General features: G+C 38.5%; 3 protein-coding genes, 1 long non-coding RNA gene and 1 pseudogene across 10 annotated transcripts; all 5 read left to right on the top strand.

Moving 5' to 3' along the window:
• Positions 1-2,006: 2,006 nt before the first annotated feature.
• LOC106410071 lies at positions 2,007-4,500 on the top strand. 3 transcript variants are annotated; one of them, XR_007319300.1, is made up of 4 exons: positions 2,007-3,152; positions 3,448-3,604; positions 3,709-3,799; positions 3,863-4,500. It is a non-coding gene; the product is annotated as an uncharacterized LOC106410071 (long non-coding RNA). The 3 variants fall into 3 exon arrangements; XR_007319298.1 differs by having other exon boundaries at positions 3,709-4,500; XR_007319299.1 differs by having other exon boundaries at positions 3,448-3,799.
• Positions 4,501-4,949: 449 nt separating this feature from the next.
• LOC111204425 lies at positions 4,950-13,725 on the top strand (annotated as a pseudogene).
• On the top strand, positions 13,248-15,590 carry LOC106398379 (3-isopropylmalate dehydrogenase, chloroplastic). Of its 2 annotated transcripts, NM_001316091.1 has the most exon segments (11): positions 13,258-13,493; positions 13,595-13,724; positions 13,788-13,899; positions 13,984-14,059; positions 14,143-14,231; positions 14,314-14,400; positions 14,488-14,604; positions 14,681-14,788; positions 14,874-14,927; positions 15,029-15,181; positions 15,313-15,567. In NM_001316091.1, coding segments are annotated over 11 exon segments (1,221 nt in total). In that variant the 5' UTR covers positions 13,258-13,273; the 3' UTR covers positions 15,388-15,567.
• Positions 15,591-15,636: 46 nt separating this feature from the next.
• LOC111204424 (BRAP2 RING ZnF UBP domain-containing protein 2) lies at positions 15,637-18,522 on the top strand. The gene is made up of 12 exons (XM_022699078.2): positions 15,637-15,915; positions 15,995-16,110; positions 16,232-16,340; positions 16,429-16,552; positions 16,719-16,816; positions 16,906-17,012; positions 17,112-17,358; positions 17,458-17,511; positions 17,649-17,792; positions 17,879-17,943; positions 18,026-18,080; positions 18,166-18,522. Exons 1-12 carry the CDS (start codon positions 15,703-15,705, stop codon positions 18,337-18,339), a joined length of 1,506 nt encoding a protein of 501 aa, XP_022554799.2. The 5' UTR covers positions 15,637-15,702; the 3' UTR covers positions 18,340-18,522.
• LOC106398363 (F-box/LRR-repeat protein 14) lies at positions 18,263-20,728 on the top strand. Of its 4 annotated transcripts, none has more exons than XM_022699074.2 (3): positions 18,263-18,486; positions 18,676-18,756; positions 19,194-20,728. In XM_022699074.2, the coding sequence occupies exons 1-3, from the start codon at positions 18,412-18,414 to the stop codon at positions 20,613-20,615; spliced, it is 1,578 nt and encodes a 525-aa protein (XP_022554795.2). In that variant the 5' UTR covers positions 18,263-18,411; the 3' UTR covers positions 20,616-20,728. The 4 variants fall into 4 exon arrangements, with proteins under 4 accessions (XP_022554795.2, XP_022554798.2, XP_022554796.2 ...); XM_022699077.2 differs by having other exon boundaries at positions 18,298-18,486; positions 18,676-18,724; XM_022699075.2 differs by lacking the exon at positions 18,263-18,486 and having other exon boundaries at positions 18,704-18,831.
• Positions 20,729-20,871: the final 143 nt, after the last annotated feature.

Genomic DNA, 20,871 nt, shown 5'->3' with positions numbered 1-20,871 from the left:
ACTACATCGTATTCGTTTTAAGAAGAAAGTAAGCTTCGAATGGTAAAAACAGTTCAAGCGGTGCATATCAAAAAAATTATGTTGATTAAGTGGATAAAGTGCAGATCATGTGAGAGAAAGACAGATCAAACAGTTTATAATGATAAAAACAATTCAAACAAAATAGATTATACTAGTGTGTTTCATCCATGCTACGTATGGGTATTAATTACTTTTCAATAAAATATAAATGCTATTTTTTGTTTATCTATAACTTAATAACAAACATTTTTTTCTAGTTCAACTTAACTGTGTAACCATAAAAACCAATGTTTATTTTACATGAAATTAAATTTAAACAATGAGAAGGATTGTTTTGATGGAAATATCTCAAAAAGTTATGTCATTTTAGTATATTTATACTTTAAAACAAATACTAAGAGAAATGTTGCATAATTTAGGTATTATAATTGGTTGACCAATCTGTATGATAATATTACAGTGTAAACATATTTAACAAATTACTTATTTTACTTTCATTTTGTTTTAGCAGATTAAAAATGGCCTCAAACATATCCATATATGCTTATATACTACCCATGATATTTATTATCATATAAAATACTACTGAAAAGTTGTCAATCTTAAAATTTGTTCAGCATTATTTGATGGTTAAAGGGAAAAAAGAAAACAAAAAAAATATTAGTCAAAGTTTTGCATCGGACCTATTAACTAAAGGGCGAATTAGCTAAGCACGTGGGTTGAGGATATCTTGGTAAATTTGAAGTCCATCTTCTCTTCTATTCTTCATGAACTCTGTTCGACTTCAAAACCTTTACAGCCCATCAGATTGAAGTTCATCTTTCTTCAGAGAAAAAAATATGAAAGCATCTATTTTATTTTTGTGGAATAAATTAAATTGTTTGTAGAAGTTGATGTATGGAGTTGATGTAATGTATATGAGAAGAAGGTGGAGATCATGGCTGGAACGGTTGAGACTACTATAACGATTTTTTTTCGTTTTTATATTCACTTTTTTAATTATTTGTAGAAGTTGATGTATGGAGTTGATGTAATGTATATGAGAAGAAGGTGGAGATCATGGCTGGAACGGTTGAGACTACTATAACGATTTTTTTTCGTTTTTATCTTCACTTTTTTAATTTAGCTGTAGAATAAAGTGTTTGTTTTAGAACTTTTTTATTTTAATATTTGTCTAAATTTTTTTTAGCAATAAACATGTCGCATAATTTGATTGGTGAAGTGACTTGTGCTTTAGTATATAAACTAGTGTTATTCTCATGCATAGCTGGGTAAAATAATTATATTTTAAATGATAATTATATTTTAAACTAATAATTATATTTTACTAATACATCTTTATTTATAATTATAATTAGAAGAAATTTTTATTTTAATTTAATAATATATAAATACAGATATGTGGTTGCATTCAAACTAAAATTAAAATTTGGAAATGGTAAAACAATATTTCTTATATTTTTTTAAAAAAAGATATATGTTTGCAAGCATTTTATGTTTATAAATTAAGATATATTACCAACACATATAAATATAGTTTAAAGTATTGTATTCGATTCATTCAGTTTCTTTGTATTTCTATTGTAAATAAACATAAATTTGTATTTTTGATTATAAAAAATAAAATAATTATAAATTATAATATTATTAAAAATTTATACCTATTTTGATATTTTGAGACCTAGTAGAAACCCAATAGAAATGATGTGATTGACGGCCCCATTTATTTCTACAACACTAAATTCATAGCAATCAAGTTTTAATAAAAATTTCAAAATTACAACTTTTGAAATAACCTACAGCTGTACAAGTGCTCTGTAGAGCCAACAATCCAGAGCAATTTTTTGGAACTTTCCATAAAATTTTAAAACAATAAAATCTAAAGTTAAATCAAAAAGTCTACAGATTTTTTTTTACAACAAAATTTTTAAAATTACAACCATTACCAATCAATATCCACATATTTTGGTTCAGAAAAACACATTTGATCTTTTTCTTCACAATTTTTCCAAACATGTTCATTATCTTCTAAATTCAAAACACTCTTAATGGGTACATATTTTTCTTCATCTTTCCTTTCTTTTTTGTTTCTTATTAATAGACAATATTTTGTTTCAACTACGTTTTCTACATCTGTTACAAATAGGTAACATAATTTTCTTAAAATAAATCACAAAACAGATATGAAAAAACAGTATATAGAGAAAAGAAGTACATATATTTTGTTACATTCTTTGCCGATAAAATTTGTTTCCAGTTCTTTTATAAACTTGGACACCAGACTACTAGAGTATACTCAAGTGCTATTTTCAGTTTGAAACTGTAAGAATAAGGACACAAAGGAAATGCATTAATTTTTTTGAGTTCTTTACTATATTGATAATCTAAAATTTGAAACAATGATGATATAGAGAAAATGAAGAGTAATATGGTGAGCTCGAAGACGATAGCATTATATGGAGAAGAAAGCAGTTTGATAATGGAAAAACAGATCGAAAAGTGGGATCAAAATTCTGAGAAAAAATAGGAATTTAGGTAGTTTTAGTTGCTGAAAAATAGGGGATGAAAAAAAAACAATCGATTACTTTTTATTTTAATTTTTAAAAACCAGTGCCATGTGTTAGAATTTTGTTGGCCAAATAACTTGCAATCTTTTATATATTAAACCACAAGTCACTTCACCAATCAGATTATGACACATGGAAAATAAGTTTAAAAAAACATTATTCAAAAAAAATCTATCCCAATATTTCAGCGACATCTTTTTATTTTTTTAAAACAACTTCATTTATTATTCTCATAATATTTCATCCACGTTCTAGGTTAACTGACCATGATCTTAAACAGTTTTCTTTCTTATATTAGTTTTTCATCTACAAATTTACTCTCTCTTTTTTCCTTTAGTTTTTCAGTTTTCTCTATCTTCTCCATTATCAAATGAGCAAGACAACGGATCCTTTCATATCTCCTAAATTTCAGTTTGATCTCGACCAGTGCCTTCATATCTACTTTCTTTTTTCTGCACCAAATGTAAAATTTTATCCCTCCTAAGTTCATCGCAAACAAGTTCTTAGAATGATATGGATTGTGGCGGTCGAATTTAAAATCAAGTCGAGAAGAGATTGATACTGGTAAGGTGATTTTGAAGAGATTCAGAGAACTTTAAAAATTTGTTACAGGTATGCATAATTTGCAGGTATTAATGGTGGTGGTGTGTAATGAGTTCATATGAGATTTTTTTTTGGCAAAAGCAGAGTAAGAAATATAAAATAAACATTTGTATTGTTCAGTCTTAAAATTAATTCAGTTTGCTGTAGACAAGTATGAGAAATAAGTAATTTAGGTTTATTTATACCTCTGCAACAAATATTGGATCTGTGAAGAGACCAGTCAAATGTTAACAGAATAAACTATTGAACTTTGCAGGGTTGATAGCATACCTCTTGTGGAATATAGTGGCAGTAACGTAGCTTGGATCAAACGAAGAGGTTGCTGTTTTTACCCGAATGATCAGACTCAATTTGTTATTTCCACTGATCATGTTCACTCATCTGATTTTGATGCAATCAGGTCCCACTATATGGTACGTATATCATCTACTTAATTCTTAACTACTGGAAAATGTATCAAATTCCTTTTTCTCTTCTTCTAAAATTAATACTATCTTATTCTTTTTGTATGATCCAGCTTGAAATTGTTTTATGGGTTAATCATAGGAATACGAAGGGACAACAAGGTTGGACAAATAGATTTAAGAAATCAGACCATGCATACTAATGTAAATATTTACCACTTTTCTTTCAGTTGTTTTATTGTTATTAAGTTTTTTTGTTTATCATAGATTTATACAAGGCAAAAGAAAGACAGCTCATGTTGCAATCAAAGAACGTGAAGATGACATATTGGTGTTGTTGTTGGGACGATATTGAGGTAATATTGTAAATAAAAGTATTTTAGTTTATTACCCCTGTAAATTGTTATGATTTTCTCGATATATATTATACATATTTTATGGTTTTATTATGCATATACACATTAACACTTGTGTACTCTTAACATCCAAGAATAGTAGAGACAACATATGTACTGTTAGTATACTTTAAACCCAAAGTGTAATATTAATATGTGTTCATATTATATGTTAAATTTATAAAAATAAAGATTTTTTTCTCGTACACAGTACGGGGCCGAAAACTAGTTTAATATATAAAAGAATATATTCAAATAATAAAAATTACAACAAAAACCAAAATATAATGTATATAAGTATAAATACTTTTCACAAATAACAATAAATATTGCACTGAAATCATATTACGGTAATTTTAAAATCAAAATATGAAAACATTAGTAATTAACCAAATACATCTATCTTCCATTAATATATATATATATATATATATATTAACTAGAGAAATTTTCTAGGATAATTTTTTTTAAGTTTTTGTCACAAAAATAGTATTCAATGAGAAGAATGACAAAAAAAGTTTTATTAAAAGGTAATTAATCTAGACTTAGAGTTTAGAGTTAAGGGGTGGAGTTTTGGGGATAGAGTTTCAAATTTTAAAAGATAAAATAAAATATTAAAAATTTCAAAATAAAAAAAAAACTATTTTGGTCATTTTTTTAGGACTATTTTATGACAAAAATATAAAAATGACTATTTGATAGAATTACCCTATTTTATTTACATAAATAGTTAAAAACAAAGACATCATATCAATAATTTAGATAAATGTAATTTATATGACAAAAATAAAATAGAGAGATAAAAAGAAAATGAGATTTTTTTGTATTGTAAAATTTTTTTGGTAAAATAGTGTAAAAGTTGTAAGAAAATATAATGAAAATGGTGTTATTTATAGGATATTAAATATATTAATAATTTGTAGCAAAATTATTTATTAGTCATAAAAGAAAAAATGGGTGAATATCAATCACCAATGTGTAAACGGATATTACTGCATGCGGCAAATCTGCTTTTTCTTTTGTAGAAAGAAAAAAACAAGAAAAATCTGAACTGAAGGCTGAATGGCATTTCAAATGCAATTCTCCTGCATAAGCAGATGATCTGCCTTTCTTTGACTCTCCCATTCATTCATAATCTAAAAGCTTTCTCTAGTCCGAACTAAATGGCGGGAGCTCTAGGATTACACGTCATCACTACACAGCTCCCGGTTGCGTTTATCTCCGCTACCAAACAGACCTTTAGGAGAGCTTCTGTGATCAGATGCGCCGCCAACACACCGAATAAACGGTACACCATAGCGGTGCTTCCCGGCGATGGCGTCGGCAACGAAGTCATCCCCGTCGCCGTGGACGCTCTTCGTCTAGCTGGATCGCTCGAAGGTTCCTTCTCTCTCTCATGACGCCAAAATTGCTTGACTTTCGAACTGCAAAGAGGAAAGATTCAAACTTTGATGTCTCTTTGCATCATCAATACATGTATCAGGGCTAGATCTGAGGTTCGAGGAGTTGCCCATAGGAGGTGTTGCTTTGGAACTCGTCGGAGTTCCACTACCGGAGGAAACATTGAGAAAGGCAAAGCAGTCGGATGCTGTTCTTCTCGGGGCTGTTGGATGGCACGTGCTCATCATAGTTGATTTGTTTTTTTTTTTTTTTGATAAACAGTAATAGTTATGTTTTTTTTATTTTTTTTTTATTGGGATTGAAGGCCGAAATGGGATAACAGTCCGAAGCATTTGAAGCCTATAACGGCGCTGTTGCAGCTTCGTGCGGGTCTTGAAGGTTTTCCAATTTAAGGCCCATCACTGTGTTCCCTCAGGTATCTCACAGACACATCATTGTTCATCACTGTCGGTAATTTGATCTTTGGGACGTGTCTCAGTGGTGTAGCCTGGATTACGTATAGCGCAAAAAACCTATTGATTCTGAGAATTCCTAGGTGACGTGCCTTCTTGAGATCGTTGAGAGACGAAGCTCTATCCGAGAACAAGGTTTAGAGTTTATAAAAGCTCTGAAATTATATTAATGCAAAGAAGTTGTTCCCTTACAATGTCAAGGCATCAACTTATATATAAAACGAAAAACACCAAAGCCAATGAGATAAAGGATTTATAACATATCCTTTATCGAATAAGAAAAGGAAATTATCCTAAAAGAATAAGTAAACTTGCAAGACAAGAAATAAGGAAAAGCCAAAGCTAAATCGTAATGGGATGTATGCTACATCAGGTCTCCCGGGGTAAGAAAAGATTCGTCCGCGAATCGTCAGACTCGTCATGGGACACAAAAGGGACCAAATGTTTGACGTTAAACACATCTGAACATCGGACATGTGAAGGTAAAGAAACGCGGTATGCATTTGCGTTGATCTTTTCCAAAATATCCAAAGGACCAATTTTTCGTGCCTTAAGTTTGTTGTATTCGTGAGGAGGGAAACGTTCCTTAGTTAACACTGCCCACACCTTGTCGCCCACATTGAATTGGACATCCCGTCGATGACGATCTGCTGCTTCTTTGTATTTAGCGGATGAAACCTGCAAGTTATCATGAACACGCTGGTGTATGTGAGAGACATTAGCCACGAAATCCATAGCTTCCCCATGATCACGAGTTGCATCAGGTAATACTCCCAAGTCGATGGGTCCGCGAGGAATGATCCCATAGACCACTCGAAAAGGACTGAAAGAGGTGCTACGGTTAACCGCATGATTATGGGCAAACTCGACTTGGCATAAAACGAGATCCCATGAACGAATGTTATCTCCAACTAAACAGCGCAACATATCGCCCAAGGTTCGGTTAGTAACTTCGGTTTGGCCATCAGATTGGGGATGATAAGCTGAGCTCATATCCAAACTTGTTCGTAAAAGCCTCCATAGCGTGCGCCAAAAGTGACTTAAGAAACGCGAATCTCGATCAGAGACAATTGACAAAGGCAACCCATGCAGTCGATAAACATCACGAAAGAAAAGCTGAGCGACCGTGACCGCATCTGTCGTCTTTTTACAAGGAATGAAGTGAGCCATTTTTGAAAACCTGTCAACCACAACGAAGATTGAATCATGGCCACGTTGCGTTCGCGGAAGGCCGAGAATAAAATCCATGCTGATATCTGTCCAAGGTTGCGTCGGAACAGGTAAAGGCATGTAAAGACCTCCGTTTGAAGCATGGCCTTTTGATGACTGGCAGACCACGCAACGCTCCACAAAACGGGCGACGTCACGTCGCAGCGTTGGCCAATAATAGGAGTCGAGGACAAGCTGAATAGTTCGATCTCGACCCACGTGTCCTTCGTTATGGAGTTCCTGTATGATTTGCAAACGCCAACTTCCTTGAGGAACACACAGTTTATCTCCGCGAAAGAGGTAACCATCTTGGCACACAAAATCCGCATGCACCCTGGTCTCTATGTCTGACCATATACGACCAAAGTAGGGATCATTTGCATAAAGATCTGTAAACGCGGCAAAACCTGGAACAATTGCATGAAAAGTGGCGAGCATTGTGTGTCTCCTGCTTAAAGCATCGGCAACTTTGTTCGTCTTTCCGGATTGGTGACGAATCACGAATGTAAATTGTTGTAGATAAGCGATCCATGATGCATGTCGGGAAGATATCTTGGACTGGCTATCTAAGTGCTTCAAAGCATCATGGTCAGTGAAAAGTATAAACTCTTGGTGAAAGAGGTAGTGTCGCCAATGACGGATCGCTTGAACAATAGAATAAAACTCAACGTCATAAGTAGAATAACGAGCACGCGATCCTGCAATTTTTTCACTATAAAAAGCTATAGGACGTCCCTGTTGGCTAAGAACAGCGCCAATACCGGTTTTGCAAGCGTCACAATGGAGTTCAAAGACAGTAGAAAAATCGGGTAGGGCTAAGACTGGAGCCGAAACCAAGTGATTTTTAATGGCAATGAAGGCCTCTTCGGCTGCCGTGGTCCAAGAGAAGCTCGACCCTTTCATGCAGTCCGTCAAAGGTGCGGTGAGAGCACTGAAATTTCGGAAGAAGCGTCGATAAAAGGAAGCCAGTCCGTGAAAACTACGAACGTCAGTTATTGTTCGCGGTATCGGCCATGATTTAATGGCTTCAATCTTGCTCTGGTCTACTTTTAAACCATCAGATGACACGATGTACCCCAAGAAGAGGACTTGGGATGTTCCGAAGACGCATTTTTTTTGAGCTGCAAAGAGTTGTTGTTGTCGTAAAACCGAGAGTACGTCATGTAGGTGTTGTAGGTGAGTGTCCAAATCGGGACTGTAGATCAAGATATCATCAAAATAGACGACAACACACTTGCTAATGAAAGGTCGAAGAGCCTGATTCATAACCCTCATAAAAGTACTTGGAGCATTGGAAAGACCGAATGGCATGACTAGCCATTCAAACAACCCTTCACGCGTTTTAAAAGCCGTTTTCCACTCATCACCAGGTCGAATTCGGATCTGATGATAGCCACTCTTGAGGTCCAATTTAGAAAATATTGCAGCTTTGCCGATTTGATCAAGAAGGTCATCCAAACGTGGTATCGGAAAGCGGTAGCGCACTGTAATTTTGTTTATAGCTCTGCTGTCGACACACATACGCCATGTCCCGTCTTTCTTGGGGATCAATAAAGCTGGTACTGCTGCTGGACTAAGACTTTCACGAATGTGACCTTTTGCCACAAGTTCTTCTACTTGGCGTCGGAGCTCGTCGTGTTCCTGAGGACTCATCCTGTAGTGAGGTCTGTTAGGAAGAGCGGCATTAGGAAGAAGATCTATGTGGTGCTGAATATCTCGTAAAGGAGGGAGCTCCGTTGGAAGCTCTTCTGGGAATATATCAGAAAAAGAATCTAGAAGAGCTGTGAATGCTGGTGGTAGAGTATTCGGGTGAGGTGTAGCTTCTGTATTGGCCACCAGGGCCCATACGACTTCAGTATCTCGTAAGTGAGCTTCGAATTCTGCTTTAGGTACAGTAAGCAGCGTCGTCTCTGTTTTAATTTGAGGTGTGCTCGTTGTAGCCGTTGAATCAGTAGGTGCTTGTTGTTCTGGAGATGGCAGCAACGTTATAGTGCGGCCCTTAAACTCAAAACTGTATGTGTTCTCTTTTCCTCGATGCGTGACGTCCTTATCGAACTGCCAGGGTCGTCCTAGGAGGAGGTGGCATGCGTCCATGGGCACAACGTCACAACAGACTGTATCGAGGTAGGATCTTATGGAGAATGATAGCACGAGTTGTCGTGAGACTGTAATATCGATACCTTTGCTGAGCCATGCTAACTTGTACGGAACAGGGTGAGCAGTGGTTTTTAATTCCAGCTTCTTAACTGCCATTGCGGAGATGACATTGGTGCAACTTCCTGAATCAATAATGAGTTTGCAGATTTTCCCATTGATCGTACAAGTTGAACGAAACAAATTTGTACGCAGCCAGGATTCCTCTGGTGCGCGAGGTAATAAACAGTTGCGGCGAAGAACAAGTGCATGAGCTCCCGTGTCTCCTGCGATAAACTCTGTTTCTTCCTCTGTTTGTGATTTTGTCTCATCAGTATCGTACTTTGGTTCTTCATCAAAATTGACGTCTTGATTTAAGAGACCTCGTCGATGTTTGTTTGGACACGCTGTTTGGATATGGCCGGTTTCACCACACGTGAAACAACGGATAGCACCGGTACGAGCAGGACGAGTTTGAGCAATTGAGTCCGTGTTCGTTGCAGTAACTGGTCGAGTTGTTGGTTGGTGAGTTTGGGCTGTATCTGAAGTAGATGACGTGCTAGTATTTGGAGTAGTTGTTCGAGTGCGATTACTACCGGTGTTCCATGATGATCGGTATTGAATCTCCATTGCCAATGCGCGTTGATAAGCTTCAGAGACGGTGAGAGGGTTGAATTGTTGTAACGCGGTCTGAATCTGAAAGCGTAGACCTCCGATGAAACGCGAGACATGTGAAGGTAAAGAAACGCGGTATGCATTTGCGTTGATCTTTTCCAAAATATCCAAAGGACCAATTTTTCGTGCCTTAAGTTTGTTGTATTCGTGAGGAGGGAAACGTTCCTTAGTTAACACTGCCCACACCTTGTAGCCCACATTGAATTGGACATCCCGTCGATGACGATCTGCTGCTTCTTTGTATTTAGCGGATGAAACCTGCAAGTTATCATGAACACGCTGGTGTATGTGAGAGACATTAGCCACGAAATCCATAGCTTCCCCATGATCACGAGTTGCATCAGGTAATACTCCCAAGTCGATGGGTCCGCGAGGAATGATCCCATAGACCACTCGAAAAGGACTGAAAGAGGTGCTACGGTTAACCGCATGATTATGGGCAAACTCGACTTGGCATAAAACGAGATCCCATGAACGAATGTTATCTCCAACTAAACAGCGCAATATATCGCCCAAGGTTCGGTTAGTAACTTCGGTTTGGCCATCAGATTGGGGATGATAAGCTGAGCTCATATCCAAACTTGTTCGTAAAAGCCTCCATAGCGTGCGCCAAAAGTGACTTAAGAAACGCGAATCTCGATCAGAGACAATTGACAAAGGCAACCCATGCAGTCGATAAACATCACGAAAGAAAAGCTGAGCGACCGTGACCGCATCTGTCGTCTTTTTACAAGGAATGAAGTGAGCCATTTTTGAAAACCTGTCAACCACAACGAAGATTGAATCATGGCCACGTTGCGTTCGCGGAAGGCCGAGAATAAAATCCATGCTGATATCTGTCCAAGGTTGCGTCGGAACAGGTAAAGGCATGTAAAGACCTCCGTTTGAAGCATGGCCTTTTGATGACTGGCAGACCACGCAACGCTCCACAAAACGGGCGACGTCACGTCGCAGCGTTGGCCAATAATAGGAGTCGAGGACAAGCTGAATAGTTCGATCTCGACCCACGTGTCCTTCGTTATGGAGTTCCTGTATGATTTGCAAACGCCAACTTCCTTGAGGAACACACAGTTTATCTCCGCGAAAGAGGTAACCATCTTGGCACACAAAATCCGCATGCACCCTGGTCTCTATGTCTGACCATATACGACCAAAGTAGGGATCATTTGCATAAAGATCTGTAAACGCGGCAAAACCTGGAACAATTGCATGAAAAGTGGCGAGCATTGTGTGTCTCCTGCTTAAAGCATCGGCAACTTTGTTCGTCTTTCCGGATTGGTGACGAATCACGAATGTAAATTGTTGTAGATAAGCGATCCATGATGCATGTCGGGAAGATATCTTGGACTGGCTATCTAAGTGCTTCAAAGCATCATGGTCAGTGAAAAGTATAAACTCTTGGTGATCGTAGTTTGTTGTTATAGTGATACCAACTGGTGTAGCCTGGATTACGTATAGCGCAAGAAACCTATTGATTCTGAGAATTCCTAGGTGACGTGCCTTCTTGAGATCGTTGAGAGACGAAGCTCTATCCGAGAACAAGGTTTAGAGTTTATAAAAGCTCTGAAATTATATTAATGCAAAGAAGTTGTTCCCTTACAATGTCAAGGCATCAACTTATATATAAAACGAAAAACACCAAAGCCAATGAGATAAAGGATTTATAACATATCCTTTATCGAATAAGAAAAGGAAATTATCCTAAAAGAATAAGTAAACTTGCAAGACAAGAAATAAGGAAAAGCCAAAGCTAAATCGTAATGGGATGTATGCTACATCACTCAGCTGGTTGATTCGACGTATCTGAGAAAAGACACGGCTGAAGGGGTTGACATTATGATCATCCGGGAGCTTACTGGAGGTCAGTCACCATTGTTCTTCTCATAGAGACAGAGATTTGCTTTTCCTTATGAAAGATGGTGTCTTCTTTTGCTGAAAATAGGTATTTACAATGCGCACCCTCGGGGGTTTACCACTAATGAACAAGGTGACGAAGTTGGCTTTTGCACTGAGTCCTACTCTGCAAGTGAGGTATACTGTTTTTGTTGATTTTTTTTTGTCTTGTTGCAAAAAGTTTACATGTTGTCTTGGTAACTGGGGAGCTGGTCAATAAATATCATTCTGGTTCTGCTTAAGGTTAATCACATTGCTCGTGTTGCGTTTGATATTGCCAAGCAACGGCGCAGTAAACTTTGCTCTGTTGACAAGGCTACTATCCTTGAGGTAAAACTCTTGTTATTTGCATAAAGCTTCTACTAGCTGAATAATAAAAACAATGAGATAGATTCATAATTCATGCTTTCTCTTAAACCTTCTCTAAGGCAGGGATCAATGCTGTGGAGGAAAAGAGTCACAGCAATGGCCTTAGAGTATCCCGAGGTTGAAGTGAGTCATTTACTTATTGACACCGCTGCGATGGATCTTGTTCGGTACCCAAGACAGGTGTTCTTTTAGCAACAGTTTTTATGTTTGGAGATATCGTCTCTTGACTACAATGATTCTTAAAAAATTGCGTTCAATCTTGTGATGTTTTCAGTTCGATACCATTTTGACTGGAGTCATGTTTGGTGATATCCTCTCTGATCTCGCCGCCATGATCCCTGGAAGTGTAGGATTGCTTCCATCTGCTGCCCTTGGTGATTCAGTATGATTCAAATCCTGTTTTTTTCTTGATAAAAGAATATTGGATTTCTCATAAGCTGATCGGTTACAGGGACCTGGAATCTTCGAACCCGTGCATGGATCTGCGCCTAAACACTACGGAAAGGTTGCCTCACAATCTTCATATACGTATATATAATATATATGATGCTGAATGTGAAAACCACTCCCGTGTATATAAACATTTTCAACACATTGCGGATTGCAGGACACAGTGAACCCCTTGGCAGCTGTGCTATCAGCTGCAATGCTTTTCAGGTACGGACTGAAAGAGGAAATCGCTGCACAGAGGATCGAGAAGGCAGTTTCAGATGTCTTGGACCGCGGATTCAGAACTCGTGACATTCACACTCCTGGAACTGTAAGTTATCCTTTCTTTTTTCTTTCTTTTTCTAACCAAAATTGAAGATAATAAGGCAACTTGGTTTCTTGGACAGACATTGGTAGGTTGCAAGAGAATGGGAGAGGAGATACTGAGATCCCTTGATGCAAGAGTCTCTGTTTCAAACGGAAGTTTGGTTTAGCTGCAAATAAAATTCGATGTTTGTTTGTATCTGCTTAATCGTTCAAACAACTATAAACTCAAGAGTTGGTGGATGTAAATGTTATTAATTAACAATGTAAGCAGTTCCATCAATAGTTAAGAAGTTGGGGGACCGATAATGAAAATTAAATAATACAAAAAGGACCCATAAATGCAAAGACCTACAAAAGTCTCAAGTCTCAACATCCGAAACAAAGGCAATCCTGAAATGGCGGCGGCTCTGCAGACTAACATCCGACCGGTTAAGTTTCCGGCTAAGTTGAGAGCTCTCACCAAACAATCTTCTCCAGCACCCTTTAGAGTGAGATGCGCCGCTGCTTCCCCCGGGAAAAAGAGATACAATATCACTCTCCTTCCCGGCGATGGAATCGGTCCGGAGGTCATCTCCATCGCTAAAAATGTGCTTCAGCAAGCTGGTTCCTTGGAAGGTTTCTCTCATTGGGGGGTTTCATGGGGATTAGATATAGAATCGTGGGTCGGGTTTATTTGGATAATGTTTTAGACGATTGAGTCTGTGATGTTTTATCAGGTCTGGAGTTTAGCTTCCAGGAAATGCCTGTAGGAGGAGCGGCTTTGGATTTGGTCGGAGTGCCTTTGCCTGAGGAGACCGTCTCGGCTGCTAAAGAATCAGATGCTGTGCTTCTTGGAGCCATTGGAGGGTATGCACGTTGGCTCTCTACTCTTTTGTTGGTTCTGTGCTTACAGTGTTGGCGTGGTTTCAGGTACAAATGGGATAAGAATGAAAAACATTTGAAGCCTGAGACTGGGTTACTTCAACTTCGGGCTGGTCTTAAAGTCTTTGCTAATCTGAGACCTGCTACTGTTCTTCCACAGGTAACCTTCTTCTTCTTCTTAGTCTCAGGAGTTCTCGGTAGCTTGTAGTTTCGTTTCCTATGTGAAACTCAAGTTATCTTTCAGTTAGTGGATGCTTCGACCTTGAAGAGAGAGGTTGCAGAAGGTGTTGATCTGATGGTTGTTAGGGAGCTTACAGGAGGTAACTTGATTGAGACTGATATTAAATTTCTTGTCTTTCTCGTTCACTAGTGGTGCAATATCTTTACAGTGTGTGATGAACAGGTATTTACTTTGGAGTGCCAAGGGGCATTAAGACTAATGAAAATGGTGAGGAAGTTGGGTATAATACTGAGGTCTATGCTGCTCACGAGGTACTCGATTGAAAATCCTCCTTATCTCTTTGCTAAGTAGTATGAACAGATGTAATAAAGCATTTCTTTTTATGTTCCTCAGATTGATAGAATTGCTCGTGTTGCCTTCGAGACTGCTCGGAAACGGCGTGGCAAGCTGTGTTCTGTTGACAAAGCTAATGTCTTAGATGTATGGTTTATAGTAACTTTTTTTTTCCTCGAAATTCCTCTCGTTTCCTATGTAACACATAGTTTAATGCAATTTTCTGTTATGCAGGCCTCGATTTTATGGAGGAGACGAGTAACAGCACTAGCTGCTGAATATCCGGATGTTGAACTGTCACATATGTATGTTGACAATGCTGCCATGCAGCTTGTTCGTGACCCTAAACAGGTACTTATATTAGTCAGCGTCTTGATGTGGGAACTTTATAAATTCTTACAATGGTTTGGTCTTTTCTTAATTGCAGTTTGACACCATTGTTACAAACAACATTTTTGGTGATATATTATCCGATGAAGCGTCGATGATCACAGGAAGCATCGGCATGCTTCCCTCTGCTAGTCTCAGTGATTCGGTATGAAATGAAATGATCTCATCTTTGAGCGTGCATCAGTATGATCACTTCTGAACAACAAAAAACTCTGCTCTACTTATTACAGGGACCTGGACTCTTTGAACCTATACATGGTTCTGCACCTGATATTGCTGGACAGGTCCTCCTAACTCTATTTCTGTTCTTCCCCAGTATCAGAACTACTACTATATATGCCAAAAATGAAGAGCTAAACTTATGCAGATTCTTTGAATTTTTCAGGATAAAGCAAACCCGTTGGCAACCATCCTCAGCGCTGCAATGCTTCTGAAATACGGACTCGGAGAGGAGAAGGCAGCTAAGAGAATCGAAGACGCTGTGTTGGGTGCTCTGAACAAAGGATTCAGAACAGGAGACATCTACTCCGCAGGAACTGTAATTTTCTCGAACTAATCTTTATCACAATGTTTCCTTTTGTTTTGAACATTCATCAGAGTTGGTGTTTGTAAAGCTTACAAGCAGGCAATAGTAATCAATACTTATGTTTTTCGTCTTTTTGGAATCAGAAACTTGTGGGCTGCAAGGAGATGGGAGAGGAAGTTCTGAAGTCAGTGGATTCCCACGTTCAAGCTTCTGTTTAATCATCTGTATAACTTTGAAGAGAACCTTTTTTTTTATCATTTTCCAACAATAAGTGAGAGTCTCAGTTTCATCAGCCACAATGTGTGTGATGTTAATGTTATTGGACGTATTTGATCACATTGAAACTTTCGACGTGCTTTTCTGTAAAATAAACATCCTGGTGGAGTTGAGACGAAAAACAAAATATATCCTGGTTGGAGTTGATGATGACGTGTCAGAGGGAAAATAAATATACTAAGGCTTGCGAGCGAGAGATCGCCGTAGTAAATAAACGAAACTCGTCTCTTTTCTTAGGCGGCAAGTGTTGTAGCGTGATGATGCCCTCAACTTCAACCTTAATCGCCGGGGAGGATTCGGTCGTTCCACCGCTGGCAAGTGTTTCCGGCGAATCGTCGCTCTCCGATATGACTCAGACAGTTCATTTTTCCTCTGGAAACCCTAGGATCGGAGAGACTCGCGGCGTCATGCATCTATTTCCCGACGATGCCGTTTCGCCGTCGTCTTCTTCTTCCTCTTCGATTCTCCCTGTAAGATTTCTTCATTCTTTCGTATGATTGCATCGATTTATCTCCGATTTGAATCTGGAATGATGTTATTGTCGTTTAGATTGGGAGGAACCCTCTTGTTTGCGTTCTTGGTGTGCCGAACCATATGACGTACGCAGATTTTTGCCAGTTCTGCGGCTCCTTCATCCAGCACATACTTGAAATGCGAACTGTGAGGTAAGAAGATCAATCTCTTCTTTTGCTAGATTGTGATTTTCAATCTTATCACCAAGTACTGTATTTGGTTCTGAAATGTTTGCTTTGGATGAGGAGATAAAAAAAGTTAGTTTGTTTACAGGAATGATGGGATTGAAAATAGATACAACATTTTGATAAGGTTTGATAGTCAAGAGTCTGCCGATACATACTACCAGCATTTTAGAGGGAAACGATTCAATTCTCTTGAGGTATGGTTTTGTTTTGAGACGCCCTAAGGCTGATCTATAATTACATCTCGTCTTTGTGATTGATTTGCTGTTGCCAATTTTTTTGCAGGAAGAGGTGTGTCGCCTGCTTTTTACTCTAGATGTTCAGTTTACCGGTTATAGTGGATCTATTGACCATACTCAGCCTTCTTCTGCTGGCCCAGTTGAGCAACCTACTTGCCCAGTTTGTCTTGGTAAGGTTTTAACCGGAGTTATTAAGTTTGATATGGCTTAATCTAGCCCTACGAAGTGCAAACTTCGGTGATGGTATAAATATTGACAGTGTAGTCAGTGTCATATGTTGAATACGTTTGGTTTCGTTATATTCTGAACCTTTTGTGATCTATGTTCATGTTTCAGAGAGATTGGACCAAGACACTGGTGGTATTCTAACAACTATGTGCAATCATTCCTTCCATTGTTCATGTATTTCTAATTGGCCAGATTCTTCTTGCCCAGTACGGTTCTTTTTTTCATTTTCATGCCAATTTTCGGATCCTCTGTCAATTTTCCTTATGTATCCTGTGGTGTTGTTTTTTGTTTTCAGGTTTGTCGATATTGCCAGCAGCAGCCTGAAAATTCAGTATGTTGTGTTTGCCAAACAACGGAGAATCTCTGGATGTGTGTTATCTGTGGGGTTGTTGGCTGCGGAAGGTATGGATTGCATTTTCTGCAATTAGCATGGAGCCCAGTGTCAATTAATTATATTCTTGTTCTTGAGAACCATTTCTCGTTGTTAAATACTTATTGTAGGTACAAGGGAGCACATGCCAGAACGCACTGGGAGGAGACGGATCATTGCTATTCACTTGAGCTTGAAACACAGCGTGTTTGGGATTATGCTGGTGACAATTATGTTCACCGGCTTATTCAATCCAAAACTGATGGCAAGCTAGTAGAATTGAATTCTCACGGTAGTTTGAGCAAGGATGGTTGTGGAAGCTGTGAATATTCTGACAGTGGAATGACTGATGCTCTCTTGAACAGCAAAGTGGATATGGTATTGTTTTTGTTTCATGTTTTCACAATGCTCGTGTTCACCTTTAGAACTCTCAAGTTAATTTATTGCTGACTCGTTTTTTTCATCTCCAAACCGCAGATCATCAGTGAGTACAACGAACTCCTCCAGGCACAACTAGAGAACCAAAAACAAGTAAGCACGCATACATTTCATGTCGCCGTTACTACTAATTTTTAATTATCTGACTTACAATTTGAAGTGTTTAATAATGTCTAGCAAAGATATTAAGACTTCTTTTTTTGTTTGTTTCCTTGTTTGTCTCCCGTTAGTATTTTGAAAAATTGCTACAAAACGTCAAAGAGGAAACGGAACAGAAAGTCTCAGAAGCTGCGAACAAGGCAATAAGCCAGAGACTGCAGAAGCTGCAAGCCAGGCGTGACAGATGTTTCAAAGAGAAGCAATTTCTTGAAGATGTGAGTATACATATATAGGTTTTTCTTGCATATTGTTTTTTTTTTCAGTAGAGGAGTGACTTATTTTTGTTCTCGTTCATATGTAGTTGAACGAAAACTTGATGAAAAATAAGGACGTATGGAGCACCAAGATTACAGAAATGGAAGAAAGGTATGTTTCATGTGGTGTGCATTAGGAACTAAGGATTTTAATTGTTTATTCGTCATAGATGAAACTAAGCTTGGACTTTTAGGGAGAAGGCGGCGGTTCAGGTGAAGGATGAAAAGATTGAGCGCTTGGAGGAACAGGTAAAGAAACATGTATAGTATAGACAATACAACCTACTGTGTCATTAAAAGACAGTTACTAAACGTGTTTTATTGAGACTAACAGCTTGGAAAGCTAATGGCCCAAATGGATGGTGGTGAGAGTGAAGGATCAGAGTTAAAGGAGGAGGTCAAGGACGGTACTGTGTCGCCCATATCAGCCGATAGTACTACCACTTCCTCTGGGTCTGAGAAAGTTAAAAATGCGAGTAAAAACAAGAGTAACAGAAGAAAGGGTTGAAGACCTGCCTAAGCTGCTAGTAGTAGAGACTTAGATGTTGAAGCGATCTAGCTATTCGTGTTATGTGTGCTAATGAAAAGATCTGAGAGGAACGGTGGCATTATTCTTGTGTCAGCCTCTACTATATTGTTGGAAGTTGAAACTACTGTATCCTTATAAATAATAATAGAAACGTTAACAATAGTAACAATCAAATATGAAATATTGTATTTGATTGACGAAGTAAATCAGAGCTTGAAAACGCATCTGAAAATATATTTTACTAAAAGGCAAACTATTTTTTTATAATCTTTAAAATAGTAGGAGGTAGTCCTTATCCAACCGACCGACCTGTAGTGGGAATATAAAAAAGGAGTTCCGTTGGTGGATAAACCGTCTCTTTCAGGTTCGCACTTGCCTTCTTCAACGTTGTTTCTGGTTAGATCATTTTTTCCTTTCTTTGTTTGTTTTCAATAGCAAGTCTAGTTTCAGGCCTGGACTCATCTCTAGCAGGTATCCTTGGGGATCTATCTATCTTTTAGATTCTATGGATTATTTTCTTTATGCGTTTTGCTAGTATTTTCAACTTCCATCTTATAAGATATTTCCCTTTGAGATCACGCTTAGATAGAGGTCAACGCTTATTTTTGTTTCTTGGAAAGTTTCATCTGTGTTAATCAGTAACTTTTGAGTATATTCTTATGTGGGCGAGGCGAGGTCAGTATATTAGTCTCTGTGTTCCCTTGAGGCGCTGTCTTCTTATTATTGTTCAAATGATAACTTCATTTGTGCAATATCTAACTGTTATAAGAATATAATTATCTGCTGAAATGTTTCACTTCACAAGTTTCTCTATGCTTTTTTTCTTCTCACAGATAGATCAAAAAGAGACAATGGAAGAGTTGCCAGACCATTTAGTTTGGGACATCTTCAGGAACCTTCACAAAACCGATGACAGAAACTCTCTTTCAGTCTCTTGCAAGCGTTTCTACTCTCTAGACAACGAGCAAAGACAGTCTCTCCGGATTGGCTGCGGTTTAGTTCCTGCACCCGATGCCTTGCTTTCTCTCTGCAAGAGGTTTCCAAATCTCTCCAAAGTAGAGATCGTATACTCTGGTTGGATGTCAAAACTTGGCAAACAACTTGACGATCAAGGCCTTCTTCTCCTCTCCACCAACTGCCATTCGCTCTCTGATCTCACTCTTAGCTACTGCACTTTCATCACCGACGTTGGCATTCGTCATTTGTCTTCCTGTACAAAGCTTTCTTCCTTGAAGTTGAACTTCGCTCCAAGAATCACTGGTTGTGGCGTGTTGTCGGTAGCTGTAGGGTGCAAGAAACTCAAGATATTGCATCTCATTCGATGCTTAAACGTGGCGAGCGTTGAGTGGTTGGAGTATTTCGGAAAGCTTGAGGTTCTTGAAGAGCTCTGTATCAAGAACTGCAGAGGGGTTGGGGAAGGTGATTTAGTGAAGCTGGGAACTAGCTGGAGAAAGCTTCGAGTTCTGAAGTTTGAGGTAGATGCAAACTACAGAAACATGAAGGTTTATGATCAGTTAGCGGTGGAGCGACAGCGGAAACAGTTGGTTCCCTGCGAGAATCTTTTGGAGGTCAGCCTTGTGAACTGCGTCATAGCTCCAGGTAGAGGGCTCGCTTGTGTGCTGAGAAAATGCATTAGCCTGGAGAAACTTCATCTGGATATGTGTATAGGTGTAAGCGACTCGGACATCATAGCATTGGTCCAGGAAGCTAAACAACTCAGAAGCATCTCGCTACGTGTTCCTTCTGATTTCACTCTGCCTCTCTTAAACAACGCGACCATGAGATTAACCGATGAAAGTCTCAGTGCCATAGCTCAACACTGCTCAAAGCTCGAATCATTTAAGGTTTCGTTCTCAGACGGTGAGTTTCCTTCCCTCTTATCTTTCACCCTTCAGGGGATAATCACTCTGATCAAGAAATGCCCCATTCGAGAGCTTTCTCTTGACCATGTGTGCTCTTTCAACGACGTGGGCATGGAGGCTCTGTGTTCAGCTCAGAATCTAGAGATCTTGGAGCTTGTACACTGTCAGGAAGTGAGCGACGAGGGGTTGGTTTTGGTGAGCCAGTTACCTTCCCTCACTGTGTTGAAACTATCTAAGTGTTTGGGAGTCACGGACGATGGACTGATACCCCTTGCTAAGACTCACAAGCTGGAGTTGCTTGTGGTTGAAGATTGTCCTCAGGTTTCAAGAAAAGGTGTTAATGGTGCTGCAACGTCTGTATCTTTTAGGCAAGACTTGTCATGGATGTATTGAGATTACATACATCATTCGCTTGAAAAATATCATACATATATACTCTTGTTGTGAACTGTGAAATGCTCATGACCTATTTTAATACAAAGATAAGAGTTGGGAATTTGAGTCAATATCCGCCAGTCTCGCCTCGTTTGGCCCGTCGTAGGGAGGATGCAGATTGACTGATAAAAAAAATTGAATTGTAAATGCCGGTTAAATTTATTTTTTGCGGGGCGGTCTAATTTGAGTTATGGATATCAGCCAATCCGCAATT

This window comes from Brassica napus, chromosome C2, assembly GCF_020379485.1.
Source record: "Brassica napus cultivar Da-Ae chromosome C2, Da-Ae, whole genome shotgun sequence".
Classification (NCBI taxonomy): Eukaryota; Viridiplantae; Streptophyta; class Magnoliopsida; order Brassicales; family Brassicaceae; genus Brassica; species Brassica napus.
Note: the sequence above shows the minus strand (reverse complement) of the source record. Positions and strands in the feature narration are given on the sequence as shown.